The sequence below is a fragment of the Quercus suber genome, unplaced genomic scaffold (genome assembly GCF_002906115.3).
Source record: "Quercus suber isolate HL8 unplaced genomic scaffold, Cork oak 2.0 scaffold_291, whole genome shotgun sequence".
Classification (NCBI taxonomy): Eukaryota; Viridiplantae; Streptophyta; class Magnoliopsida; order Fagales; family Fagaceae; genus Quercus; species Quercus suber.
This window is the reverse complement of record NW_027069747.1, coordinates 1,888-16,521: the sequence shown is the minus strand read 5'-3', so window position 1 is coordinate 16,521 and position 14,634 is coordinate 1,888. Positions and strand designations below refer to the sequence as shown.

At 39.8% G+C, this 14,634-nt stretch overlaps 1 protein-coding gene and 1 long non-coding RNA gene across 2 annotated transcripts; one reads left to right on the top strand and one right to left on the bottom strand.

The window, feature by feature from the left end:
* Positions 1 to 3,114: 3,114 nt before the first annotated feature.
* LOC136071166 (uncharacterized) lies at positions 3,115 to 3,714 on the bottom strand. The gene has a single exon (XM_065782144.1). It carries the CDS (start codon positions 3,712 to 3,714, stop codon positions 3,115 to 3,117), a length of 600 nt encoding a protein of 199 aa, XP_065638216.1.
* Positions 3,715 to 10,261: 6,547 nt separating this feature from the next.
* Positions 10,262 to 14,298, top strand: LOC136071173 (uncharacterized). The gene is made up of 2 exons (XR_010632486.1): positions 10,262 to 10,564; positions 13,616 to 14,298. It is a non-coding gene; the product is annotated as an uncharacterized LOC136071173 (long non-coding RNA).
* The last annotated feature ends 336 nt before the right edge of the window (positions 14,299 to 14,634 follow it).

Below are 14,634 nucleotides of genomic sequence, written 5' to 3'. Positions count from 1 at the left end.
AATTTGGGCTGAGCTTTCCTTGGGTGGGGTCCCTTGCTACGCCCATAACCTTTCTTAGAACGAGGTCCCCCACCTAGAAGTCTCTGTGTTTGACCCGGGAGTTGCAATGCTTGGCCATGCGGTCCTGGTACCGTGCAAGCCTTTGCTCTACTGCCATCCTGACTTCGTCCACCAGATCAAGTTGCAGACGTATGGCCTCATCATTCCTCTTTTCGTCGTGGTTGTGCACCTTGTAGCTTGTAAGGCCAACTTCAGTTGGGATGACTGCTTCGTTCCCGTACGTTAGTCGGAATGGCATCTCTCTTGTTGGTGTCCTTGTTGTTGTCCTGTAGGCCCATAGTATGCTCGGCAACTCTTCAGCCCATATGCCCTTTGCCCCCTCAAGCCGGGTCTTGATAATTTTTAGCAAGGACCGGTTTGTAACTTCGACCTGTCCATTGGCTTAGGGGTGGGCGGGGGAGGAGTAGTGGTTCCGTACCCCTAGCTGCGAGCAGAAGTCTCTGAAGGAGTTGTTGTCGAATTGCTTCCCGTTGTTCGAGACTAAGATCCTTGGAATGCCAAATCTGTATATGATGCATCGCCAAACGAAGCTCCGTACGTTCTTTTCTGTAATGGTGGCCAAGGCTTCAGCTTCCACCCACTTCGTAAAGTAGTCAATTCCGACAATTAAAAACTTCAGTTGCCGCATTGCTGTAGGGAACGGCCCCATGATGTCCAACCCCCACTGAGCGAATGGCCACGGTGCCGTCATCGGGGTGAGATCTTCGGGTGGTTATCTGATGACGTTGCTGAATCTTTGGCATTTGTCGCAGGCCTTCACATAAGCCTCGGCATCCTTCTGCATTGTTGGCCAGAAGTACCCAGTTTGTACTAGCTTGTGCACTAGTGATCTTGATCCTGAGTGGTTTCTGCAGATTCCTTCGTGCACTTCTCTCATGACGTAATCTGCTTCTTCAGGACCTAGGCATCGTAGGTAGGGGTGGGAGAAACCTCTCTTATACAAAACATCTCTTATCAGCACGAACCTTGCTGCTTGAACCTTCAGTTTTCTTGCCGCCTCCTTATCATTCGGCAACACGCCGTTCTTCAGGAAGGAGGTTAACGGCGTAGTCCAATCAATTTGGGGGTTGAGCTCCTGTACGTTGACAGTATTTATGAGTGGAGAGAGCTGCGTGAAGGAGAGTGTATTACCAATGGTGGCCATATGTACGGCTGAGGCGGCTTTGGCCAAGCGGTCGGCTTGTTCGTTTTCTCCCGGGGGGATCTGTATAATTTTGACCTTCAGCTCGTTCATCCTCCTTCTTGCTTGGTCCAGATACTTCTTCATTCTTTCACCTTTGCATTCATATTCCCCACTTATCTGGTTGACTATGACTTGAGAGTCACAGTAAACGATCACTTCTTCGGCTCCCGCTGCTTTTACGAGGTCGAGCCCTGCTATCAAAGCTTCGTACTCCGCCTCATTATTGGTGGTAGGGAATTCAAGGCGGACCATACACTCTACCGTATCTCCTTCGGGTGACTGTAGTACGACGCCAGCTCCGCCTGCCTGCCTGTTTGAGGATCTGTCTACATGTATGCTCCATTGCGGGGATTCTTCTGCCCCCCTGTCCTCCCCATTTGTGAATTCGGCTATGAAATCTGCAACGACCTGCCCCTTAACAGCAGTCCGCGGGCGATATTGGATGTCAAATTCGCTTAATTCTATGGCCCAAAGTGCCAAGCGCCCGGCAGCTTCTGGGTTGCTCATTGCCCATCGAAAGGCTTGTCAGTTAAGACAATAATCGTGTGGGCTTGAAAGTACGGCTTCAGTTTGCGTGCTGCCGTAACCTGAGCGAAAGTGAGTTTTTCCATGGGTGGATATCTTTCTTCAGCTCCTCGTAGCGCCCGGCTAGTGTAATACACAGGTTTTTGCACCTTTTCTTCTTCTCTAATCAAGGCGGCACTGACGGCGGCTGGGGAGACAGCGAGATAGAGAAAGAGTTCTTCTCCTAGTTGCGAGGGACTCAGCAGTGGTGGGGAAGAGAGGTAAGCCCTTAACTCCTCAAACGCTTGTTGGCATTCAGTGGTCCACTCGAAAGACCTTTTTAGCGTGCGAAAGAAGGGTAAGCATTTGTCTGTTGCCCTGGAGACGAACCTGTTTAGCGCTGCTATCTTCCCGTTGAGGCTCTGTACTTCCTTCACATTCCTCGGGGGTGCCATCTCCATTATAGCCCAGATTTTGTCTGGATTGGCCTCGATGCCTCTCTGGGAAACCATGAATCCTAAGAATTTTCCTGCCGTCACCCCAAAGGCGTACTTCCCTGGATTAAGCTTCATGTTGTAAGAGCGAAGGGTGTCAAACGTTTCCCTGAGGTCTTCTAAACGATCTTCTTCCCTTCGACTTTTAACCAGCATATCATCTACATATACCTGGACGTTCCTCCCGATCTGCCGTGCGAACATCTTGTTCATAAGCCTTTGATATGTTGCGCCCGCATTTTTTTGACCGAACGGCATTACCTTGTAGCAAAATAGGCCTTAGCTGGTTACGAAGGAAGTTTTTTCTTGATCATCAGTGTGCATCTTGATTTGGTTGTAGCCGGAGAAAGCGTCCATGAAGCTTAACAGCTGGTGCTAAGCGGTAAAGTCTACTAGAGTGTCGACTCTCGGGAGAGGGTAGCTGTCTTTGGGGCATGCCTTGTTTAGATTGGTGAAGTCTACACACATCCTCCATTTCCCGGAAGCTTTCTTGACCATTACTACGTTCGCTAGCCAGTCGGGGTAGTAGACTTCCCTAATGAAATTTGCCTCTTGTAGCTTGCGGACTTCTTCGGCTATGGCTTGATCCCGTTCTGGAGCGAAGACCCACTTCTTCTGCCGGACGGGCGAAAAGGATGGTGATACATTCAGCCTATGCACCATGACGGAAGGGTCTATTCCTGGCATGTCCTCGTGACTCCAGGCGAATACGTCCTGATTTTCTTTGAGGAATGCTGTAAGTGTTTGCCGAATTGCGGGACTCGCAAGGGTTCCAATCCTTGTTGTCTGACTAGGCATAGAGTCATCCAGGGGTATTTCTTCAACCTTCTCGACTGGCTCAGTCGCGCTCCGGCGCTCTTCTATGCTCATGGTTTAGAGGTGGTCATCCATTTCCATCATGGCTACGTAGCATTCGCGTGCGGCAATCTGATTTCCACGTAGTTCTCCGACTCCGTATTCCGTTGGGAACTTGATCATTAAATGATAAGTTGAAGTCGCCGCCCTCCATGCATTGAGGGTGGGTCGCCCTAGGAAAGCATTATAGGCGGACGAATGATCAACCACGAGGAACGTTACGTCCTTTGTGATTTGCTGGGGGTAGTCGCCTGCTGTCACAGCCAACGTGACCGCACCCAGTGGGAACACCTTTGCCCCTCCAAAACCGACAAGTGGGGCGTTCGTTGGAACCAGTCGTTCCCTGCTGATTTTCATCTGCTGGTATGCCAGGTAGTACAAGATGTCCGCCGAGCTGCCATTGTCAACCAACACCCGATGCAAGTTGTAGTCCCCAACCTGTAGGCTGACGACAAGTGCGTCGTCGTGCGGGTGGTGAAGGCGTTGCGCGTCTTCTTTCAAGAACTCGATAATGGGGCTTTCCCTTTGGGCTACACTTTGCGCTGGACCTGTCAACTGGACGTTTTGAACCATCCGGAGGTACGTCTTTCGGACCCTTTTGGACGGCCTGGTAGCCATCCCTCCTACAATCATTCGTATGTCACCAACGGGAGGTCTTGGACGGTCATGTCTCGTCGGGGAGGGTGCTCCGGAGGTGCTGGATCCGTTCTTTCCTTGCTTACGAAGTTCAGCAGTTTCCCTTGCCTTATAAGGGCTTCGATTTGCTGCTTCAAGTCGTAACAGTCGGCTGTGTCATGGCCGTGATCTCGGTGAAAGCGGCAGTACTTGTCTCTGGAACGACTGTTAGGATCCCCCTTCAGCTTTCCGGGAAAGGTCAGAGCCCCTTCATCCTTAATTTGCATTAGGACTTGATCTATTGTGGCGGTCAGCGGGGTGAAGCTTGTGAATCTCCCTCCCGGAGGTTTAGAACGCCTTTCGTCTCTTCGGTCTCCCGTTCTGGGCCTCTTTCTCCCTTGATCTGGTCGTGCATCTTCCTGCCTTTCCCTTTTTCTCGGCTTCTCTTCTCGGGCCTGCAACGCGTCCTCAGCATTCATATACTTAGTAGCCCTGTAAAGTACTTCCGACATGGTCTTCTGGTCGTTTTTGTATAGGGAGAACAAAAACTTGCCCTTCCGCAACCCATTTGTGAAGGCCGCTACAAGTACTTTGTCGTCGGCTTCGTCAACCGATAGCGCTTCCTTATTGAAGCGTGTTATGTAAGATCGTAACGTCTCGTCTTCTCTCTGTTTGATACTCATCAGGCATGCCGTGGACTTCTTATACCTATGTCCCCCAATGAAGTGTGTAGTGAATTGGGCGCTTAGCTCCTTGAAGGTGTTGATAGAGTTGGGCGTCAGCCGACTGAACCATATCCTTGCGGGGCCTTTGAGTGTTGTGGGGAAGGCCCTGCACATAATCTCATCTGCTACCCCCTGAAGATGCATCAGGGTTTTGAAAGTTTCCAGGTGATCCAGAGGATCCTTCACCCCGTCATAGCTATCTATATTCGGCATGCGGAACTTGTGGGGCAGGGGGAAGGAGTTCACGGCCACAGTGAAGGGCGAATCGGTACGATTGACCAGATTGTCAAGATCACTGGAGACTCGCCCCTTGAAGGCGTTCATCATGACCTCCATCTGTTCCCTCATTGCCTGCATCTTGGCGGCAATATGGGGTGGAGTCGCATCCGTGAGGGATGGCATGTTCACGTGCTGTCTCTCCAGCCTGCTTGGGGCGTGACTACCCTCAGGTCTCTCCTGATTCCTATTTGGAGCGCTAGTTCCTTCCTGATCTTCTGGTCGGTCATTTAGTGCTTCATTCTTCTGGCGTAGCTGTTCCTCCAAGTCGAGGTTCTGTTTGGTGAGGCGCTCCACGGCGGCACTGAGGGTCCGAACTTGTCTCTCGAGGGCAGTCGTGGGTTGTTCCTCTCCTTGTACGTCATTAGTAGTCATCATTGAGCGAGTGAGTACCATGCAACCCTTTAGTCCAGGAAACGATAGTATGGCTTAATTACGACGTCGTTGCGTTTTCCCACAGACGGCGCCAACTGATGATGCCGGAAATCTCACTAGTGAGTTGCACAATGCTTGTACGCTCAAAACGACACCTGCACAACAAAAAAGAGAAGACCTAACAGAGAGCACCAATGTGGTGCCGGCCAAATACCCTCCGAAGGTTAAGTTAGAACTTCTTTCAACTCTAGAGTGCTAAAGAGGGGTTAATTATGCGTACCTTGATTTGTGAGGGTATTGGGGCTTTTATAGTAGTCGAGGATTGACCTTTTTCCTTGGAGCAGAAGTCTTTTCCTTATAGGACTCCTCATTAGCGTAGATTGCAGGATCCTTTCCTTATAGGACTCTGATACTGGGCGTGGAATACAAGCAACTTCCCTATCACCCATGCGTGGTGACCAAGCCATGGTTTTCATAGAACCGTCGGCCTTGAAACCGTCAGCTTGCATTCTCCCCTTCAGCCAAGTTGGCGTCAGCTTCTTGCTACACTGAGTAGCCCAAGAGCTTCAAATTGCTGTCGGTTAGACCTGGAGCCTTCAGCCCATCGGTTTGTCTTGCTCCCGTCAGCATGCCTTCTTTCGTTACGTTAGCCCATAACGTCCGTCGTGATTGACCCGTCAGCCAAAGCAGGAGCTGACAGGTTAAGCTCATGGTACCTGCTATAATTCTTCCATATCAGTTTCATTAGAGGAATTTTGTTTTTTAGCGAAAATAAGAAAGATAGAGACTTCAAGGCAGATTTTATAGTTGTAACCGCTGTTAATCGCAGCTGTCACAACTGGCTAATGACATCTTTTGCTTGAAGGACAATACTTGGCATTAAATTCATGATTTGGTTAAAAAATGCAAGATAATCTTTATGGGATTCTCTTGTTTTCGGGTATGACAGCAAGCTGCTGGGATTGTGCATTAATAGGTAAATGACATCATTTTAGGACATGTGTCAACCTGCTTAAGCTTCTGTAGCTTCCGTTGGAGTTGTTTCAGCTTGTGCAGAAGCTGTTGCAGCTTTTGCTGGAGCCTTTTTTGGTATTTTTGGCTAAGTTTCATCTCTTGGAAAAATTATATGTTTAGTCCATGTATAATTTTGGTAAGTAATAGACTAGTTAATTGATATTTGATGAAGTTTTAGAGATGTAATTATAGTCTTTTTGTATTTTAACCAAATCTTGGAAAATAAAGAGAGTATTTAATGCTAGATATGAGATACTAATATATATTTAGCTAAGTGTTTGGAATTGATTTAGATGATAATAATATAATTTATATGAAATACTATAATTAAATTTTTAAACTTATATTATATGATGAACATTAATTTTTATGTAAAAAGCATGGGGAGTTTCATCATTTTAAGTATTATGTGATATGAGAGACTTACCAAATGTTATCTATTGCACACTGACCTGTCAAAGTTCAAGGAATTGGGGAAGACATGCCAAGTAACATGCTTTCCTTTATCAATTTTGAACCACTGGAGTTTTACTGAACATACTTCTTGACCCTCCAAACCACGACTCCCAAAATTCCCACAATGAGACTCATGAGCTTGGATCATGAGCCGAAAATGAAATGTTGTGCCATGAGCTCGAACTATGGGCTTCGATGAGATTGTATCGCCATTAGTTTTGGACCATGGGCTTCGGCATCATTTTGTGAATATGAACTTTTTTGGGCTTTAAAAGAGATTTTCCCAAAAATGCATGATAGTGTTGACGTGATGTGGGTCGTCAATGAAATGAAGTCATGTGGTGTGAAAAATTTGTCCTCAACAACTATGAAGTTCTTAAAATTCCCTCATCCATTTTAAAATGAGTGAATTGAATTTTGCCATGTAAATGTTGATTATTACCATTTTGGTATCTAATTAAGTTATTGATGATATGGCGAAATTCAATCAACTCATTTCAAAATAGATGGATATAATTTTAGGAACGTCACTCTTACACTTTGATGTGCGTATTAATTTGGTTGTTAAACTCTCAATTTATGCAATGAGACTTTTAGATATTAGGATTGTGACAAATCAAACATTCTATTAGTATTAACCCCCATGTGAATGTCATTAAATGTGTAATGGTGACATAAAATCCTTTTTTCCTATTGGAGAAAGCAGACATACAACTCAAGTCAAAAGCGCTAATCTAGTTGAGGAAATTGGAGAGGCAAAAAAAAAAAAAATCTGTGGGAACCATATTATTAATATTATACATATTTTTATAAGTATGGTCGTAGGGGGAGGGGAAGAAAAAAAATTCCAACGAGTGACTACCACATCATCAAGCCTAATTTTAGTGAAATATATATATATTTTAATTCTAAGAAGTTTGAGTTTAGGGATTGCCAGACCAAAATGAAAAACCAAAATTTTGGGGCATATGGTTTAAAAGTGAAATAAAATAATATGTTTTCCGTGTTTATTTAATTTGCTAATAAAAAGGGGTACCAGACCCAATGTCTAAAGTATTTGTTTTCAGGCCAGTTTATGATGGTCATTCGTCATAAAACCATACAACTTCAAACAGTTATCCAAGATTTGAGATGAAATTCCACCAAAAAAAAAAAAGATTTGAGATTTGAGATGAAAATTTACTTTTACCAGGGAAACATGAAAAGAAAATAGTAATTTTCAATTGTTATCTTGCTGGTTTAGTGGGCTTCCAGAAAATGTAGAAAGACCAAAACAAAATGGTGCCTCAGTTTCAGTGGCCTGGTAATAATAGCATGTAACAGGACCAGGTCAGGGACTAAATATCGCACTGATCAGAAATGGGCTTTACTCAGCATGTGAAGGAGAAGGGACCAATGGAACGAAGCTGATTTTTATTGCTGACACTATTATGGGCTTGTTGTGTGATAACACAGTTTATATATAATAATTGGCCTGTGTTTATCCTTATGTGAAACTGTGAAAGTGAGGTTCCTATGGTGGTATAATCAGTTTTTTATCAAACAAACAAAGGGGTGGGGGTAACATAACATTTCTATCAAATTCTGTTAGCACGAAGGAAGCACACACAAATTGCAAAAACTAGTACATAATCAAATTGTTGAACGAATTTGTTCTAGACAAAAGACCACGAAATAATTAGTTTCATTTTTCGATTTCCTAGTTCAAATATGACTCTAGAATTTACGTTTGATCACGTTTTTGCCAAGATTAGAAAAGGAAGTCTATAAAAAGAGTCAAAGACTCAAGAGATTATATTCTTAGAACATCGTTAGAGTTGGTAACTTGGTATGACTGGCTTAAGGGCATTTTAACAAATCAAAATAAAGCCCTGAGACCTACAAGCCTGTGCCAGCAATTTAAACCCCAAACCCATATATACTGCCCATGGAAATCAACTTATAAATTTGGTCCAATTTGGACCCACATAGCCAAGCCCCAAAACCTACAAAATTTAGGCCGTGTTTAGTTTGAAAATGACTCAAAACTCAGTCTCAATATTCATTTCTCATCACTTAAAACTCTAACCCAAGAAAGAGAGTCAATTTCATACAAGATACTGTTTTAGCTTGACCAAAGGGACAAAATATTTTGGTACTGGTTAATATCGGTGTACCGTTTCAAGATTGCCGCTATTTATATATTTCTATACATAGATATATATTTGTATTATTTATGTAAGTACGAATTTATTAATTTTTATGTTTGTCAACATAAAATTTAAAATCTACATATTTTATAAGCCTACACATTAACTTAAGTACATTAATAAATATATAGATTAAATATAAAAAAAATTAATTTTTTATTTGTTTTTATTGTACAGGCTGAAACGCCAATATCAGCCAGTACGAGCCAATACAGGCCAATACAATTCGGTATTTTTTTTCCAATACGTTTTGGAGGAGTACAGGTACCGATTTAATGGCTGGTATAGTATATTTCCCTAGTACGGCCAATACCAATACGATGTCGACTTCCTTGAACCCATATCTCATATCTTTATCTCTATTTTTCTCTTAAATCTATTCCTATTATGTTTGGCTCTTATTCTCGAGTGAAGTTCTCAGCTAAAAGACTTAAATTTTACTGAAATTAGTGGAGCCCACGTGTTGACTAATGTCAAAACGGTTCTCTTTCCTTACTCACATGACTTCTCTCTCTCTCTCTCTCTTCCCTTTTTTCAATTTTATTCCTCTCACTCTCTTCTTTCTCTTCTTTCTCTTCAATTTTTTCTCTTCACAAGTCATCAGATAGCCTAAAGTAGAGAACAAAACAACAAACCAGAAGTAGTAAGAAATAAAATTTTTAAAAGCTAACCCAATTGGATATCATCATTGTTGTATTGCAAAAATCTCAAACCCAGCACCCAACCAAAAAACCCCAGCTACCTCGCCTCCTACACCACTAACAACCTACAAATCAAACAATCACAACTCTCAAAAACCCAATCCACCATCGTTGTCTCCATCCACCGCCACAAAAATCATAAAAAATCAAACCCATCCACCATAGCAAATCCATTCACACCACCAATACCTTCAACTCCACAACAAATTATCCCATAAAACCCATAAACTCTAAACATTAAATTACAAGTCTAGAAAGAGAAGATGCTAAGAAAGAAAGAAGAGAGGGAAAAAAAGAGAGAGAACAAGAAAGAAAGAAAATAAGAAAAGAAAAGAGAAACCAAGCCCAAAAACCCAACATGAAAAGGAAAAGAAAAAAAAAAGTGACGAGAGTGGAGAAACCAATGTGAAGAAGAAAGAAAGAAAAGAGCAGCTTGGGAAGAGAAGAGGAAGAAAGAAAACTAAGAACAAAGAAAACAAATAGTCTAGTATGAGAGAGAAGAAAGCTGTTAGGGGAGTAATTTGGGTTGGCAAGGATTAGACAACTCACAGACCATGGGCCCCACAAATTGAGTGCAAATTTGCCATCATAATTCTATTTTCATCACTCAAAAACATAGAAATGTTGTTTTCATTTTCACTTACTCATTACTCATTTTGTTAAGTTATGGGTGATGAAAATTGAAAATAAAACTTGGCCAAACACACATTTTAGGTGTGGGATTCACCAAATTTGAGTAATGGGTAATGGAAATAAAGTAATGAGTAATGAAAATTGGTGAAACCAAACAGTGTCGAGACTAAGAGCATCTCCAATAGGTTCTCTAAACCCAATTTTGGAGAGCAAACACACCAAAAACTCACTCTAACAGCTTCTCTATCTTTATATATTTTTTTAGATTTGCTACAATACTTTTCTCTGCACTCTCTCTCTCTCTCTCTCTCTCTTCTCTTTAGAAAAAAATCTCTCTTTCCTTCTCATCAAAAAATAACGGGGAAGTACAAAATCGATGCAGCTCTCTCTCACAAAACCCCAGATTTTCTGAACCCCAAACCGTGGCTCAACCACCTGTGAGGAAGAACGGAAATCTGAAAATATTAGTCAACAACGAAAATTGGTACCCAAAATTTGATTTCATGGCTTTTTTGCATAAAGTTTGAATATATTGCCTTATACTAGATTTGGTGGTTTTACATGATTTGCTATTACTATTATCTTGATTTAGTTTTGGATTTATGGGTTTTTTCTCTATATCTCTAATTTATGTTTTTCTCTTTCACTCTATTTCTTGATCTCATCTATAGCTATTTAATTAATCTTATTAGAGTCAATAAGCTAATTTGATTCCCTTATAGTTTCTTTTTTTTTTTAATAAATTTTTTGGCCTCATCTCTATTTTTGCATGCCAACTGTTCGACTTAAGGCCTTCCCTCATTAATATACAAATCCAATTATATTTTTAGCATATTGTGAAGCAAAAGTAACCTGCTTTTGGGCACAATTTGGTTATCCTTTAATCTCCCAAGTGAGACTAACTAGGGCTATAGCCATAGCACTATAGCGATGGTAAATACGTTAGCAAAATCAGTGTGTTTAAAAAATAGTTAGTATGCTATGCAACACAACCAAAACAAAGCACCATGTCAAGGAAGAATCACTGATAAAGAAATTGAAATACAGAACATTTAATATGCATTTTGATAGAAATATCATGTTGATATTGCTTTTGTGGTAAGTATGGAATATTTTGTTAAGGAAAATAGATAGAGCCATTTTAATATTGTGAGAGACCGCACCCTCGGCCCATTTTTAGGTGTGTTGGCCAAACCCACGCTAATGGGAGTCGTGTTATTGCCTCTCAATATGGAGGTTCGACTGATTATATTTCCCCTTTAGTTTAAGGGTTTTACAATGGAGTCGATACTTAATTAATTATTGGAATAAATAAGAAAACCAAAATTGAAAATTTCTCATTTTATTAATTTGAAATTGAATTTACATTGATAATAGAAAAATTACATGGCTTTGGTCTTAGATACAATCTAAGATAAAGTACATGATTTTGTTTTCTAGTTACAATCTAAAAATTGAAAATTACAAGGATATACATTGATCTATCAACTCTTAATTTAAGTTCGGAGGCTATATTATAAGGTGGGAAGGTGTTAGGCACCCACCTTGCTCAATGAAACCGGTTTTCTAGACTATAGTGACTAACATTCATATCACATCATCCAATATCTTATCAATTAATTTGCATGTTGAATTTAATATGTGTGCATGTAATAAACCCTAATTCAATTTATTAAACTTTTCATTTGGATTGAAAAATAAATTCTAGCGAATGTGTATGGATGGTGATATTCTAGATTTAAGGATTTGAAAGAATTATTAAACAAACATCTTTTCATGTTTTTGATGTGGATTTAAGATCAAAACTAGTGTTATGCATGAATATGTGATGAACAACTAAGAACATGTGAAGAACACATAAGAATATTTAAGAACATCCAAACATATTCAAGGGAATTTAAATAATTACTATCATGTTTTAATCCTAAATTCTCATCATGGTAACATAAAAAAAACAAGTTAAGGAAATAGATTATACATTCATGCAAGATCCATATGATGGAAGAGGAGACTCTTGGTAGAGGTCCTAAGGGTGGAGGAAAAGAAGAGTTAGGAGAAGGAGAGTAAGTCTCACTCAATACTAAGATATGACAAGACTACTTTACTTCACTAGAACTCAAGAGAGGAGAAGAGAGTGTGGTTTTTTGCGTTGGAATGGAAGAGATGGGGGGTTTATATAGTAGTGGTGGAAAAAATATGAATGGAAGGTCATTTAATGAAGGTTGACAAAGAATCATGAACCTATACCTTATTTTAGCATTTGAAGAAATCCAGTACATTAAATGTAGAGATTGGTGGGAGTGAAAAGTAAGCAAAATTTGGTTTTCTCGTAGCTATTATAATAGCCTGTAGAGCTAACTTCAAAAAATCATATCTTACTCAATTCTAAGTGGAATTGTCTTGTTATTGTGCTCAAATTGAAGCCCTAGATATCTAGTTTCTAGGAAAATTAACCTCGTCTACAGATTCAAAATATTATGAGAGATATCAACGAAATGGTGAGCAAAGGTCATTTGTTAGAAAATAATTTCAGCACAATTAACATTAATAAGTCCTAAATTAGCTCCCAATTAACATTAATAAGCTCCAATGACTCCCATTTCAAACTTAATTAATTCCAAATTTACTCTAATTAAAAGATAATTGCACAAATTACTCTTTGAATAATTAATTTTTAACTATCTAATTAATTAGATGTGTGCAACCTTACCATAAAATGTAGTCCTAACCAATCAAATTATGACACATCATTAATCTCAAATTGATTATAATTATAACCAATTGGAATCAATTGTTTATAATCACATATAGTCAGACTCAATTTGTGATAGTGCATCTCGGCCATTAAAACTTGATTTAATGATAACTTTCAATCTGATGATCTAATTAGGGCTTATGACTATTCGATTTGATCGTTACAACATCAAGATCATTTTGATGAAATGAAATTAAGGATCTTGTGACTAGAATCAAGATGCATATTTCCAAGGCAAAATTACCCTTTTACCCTCCATATGAGGTTAAATGTAGATTGCAAAATAGGATGTCAACAATATGCATTTTTTTAATGTTTCCAAATTCAAATGATCATATTATATTTACTAAACTCCTAGTTGCTAATTGGTGGAGGTTAGTTACTAAGCTCCTAGTGACTAGAATCAAAATGCATATTTCCAATGTGAAATTATCCTTTTACCCTTCATGTGATGTTAAATGCAGATTGCAAAATAGAGTGTCAACAATATGCATTTTTTTAATATTTCCAAATTCAAATGATCATATTATATTTACTAAGCTCCTAGTTGCTAATTGGTGGATGTTGGTTTAGCACACATCTAATGCACCAAGACATGTTTCAACAAACTAGGAATTCTTTTTGCAAAATTTATTGACCAAAGAATGGCATATGCCTTCTCTAAATGTATAATCTATCCTAAACATAACATCTAATACATGAATATTGCATGGTTTTTTAAGTATCAATATGTGAATTATTCACACACGATGCAATAATTGTGTTTTTTTTTTGTGGCAGTAACTGGGGAAATTTTTTTCCGTGGGCCGTAATACAAATTATGCACATAATATGCTTCTAAATGTCTTTGATTCCGATGATGATTTTGAAATAATTGCACTTCTTGCATTGGAAGAAGAACGATTAAAAAGAGAGAGGGCATCAACATCACATCGTGGTTTCTAGCTCCACAAGGTAGAAAGAGAAGTCTTTTTGCTACAACTCAGGAGTCAATAAGGAAGGATGTATAGCGTGCATTTGGAGAATAGAGACTCTTGATTACATTATGAAGGCATGCATAATATTGCATATCATGATAATTGAAGATGAAGGTGATGCTAATGGAGTAGAAGACTTTGATTATGAAAACGTGCCTTAAAGCATCCCTACAACAGTGTCCCATGAGCCTACAAAAGAATTTATTCAATTTGCGGTGTTCATTGCAGCCCATGAAAAAAATTAGAAATAGAGAAACTCATTCTAAACTCCAATCAGATCTCTTTGAGCACTTGTGGTAACGATATTGCGAGTCATAGGATCATCTAATTTTAAGTTTTATGCTCGCATTAATTTTTATGTCTTCGGTTTTTATTGTAATTTGAAATTTCTGTTCATTTATGTTAGACTTCTATAGGTAAAATTCGATGTAATTTGAAATTTATCAAATCTATGTTAATGTTGAAATTTATCAAGTCCTTTTGAAAGATATGACTATTAAGAAATATTACCATTTGAAAAATATGACCCTTAAAAAAAAGCTATTGAGAAAATATAATTGTTGGAAAAAATGTAGAGAAACTGCCGGATGTAAGGCAAAACACCATAATCTTAGAACATCGTTGGTGTCGGTAACTTGGTATGACTGGCTTTAAGGGCATTTTAACAAATCAATTGAAGCCCGAAATTTTATGCCAGCAATTCAAGACCAAAACCCATATATACAGCCCATGGAAATCAACTTGTAAATTTGGTCCAATTTGGACCCACAAAGCCGAGCCCTAAAATCTACAAAATTTAGCCTTTGAAATCTGCAAGACAAC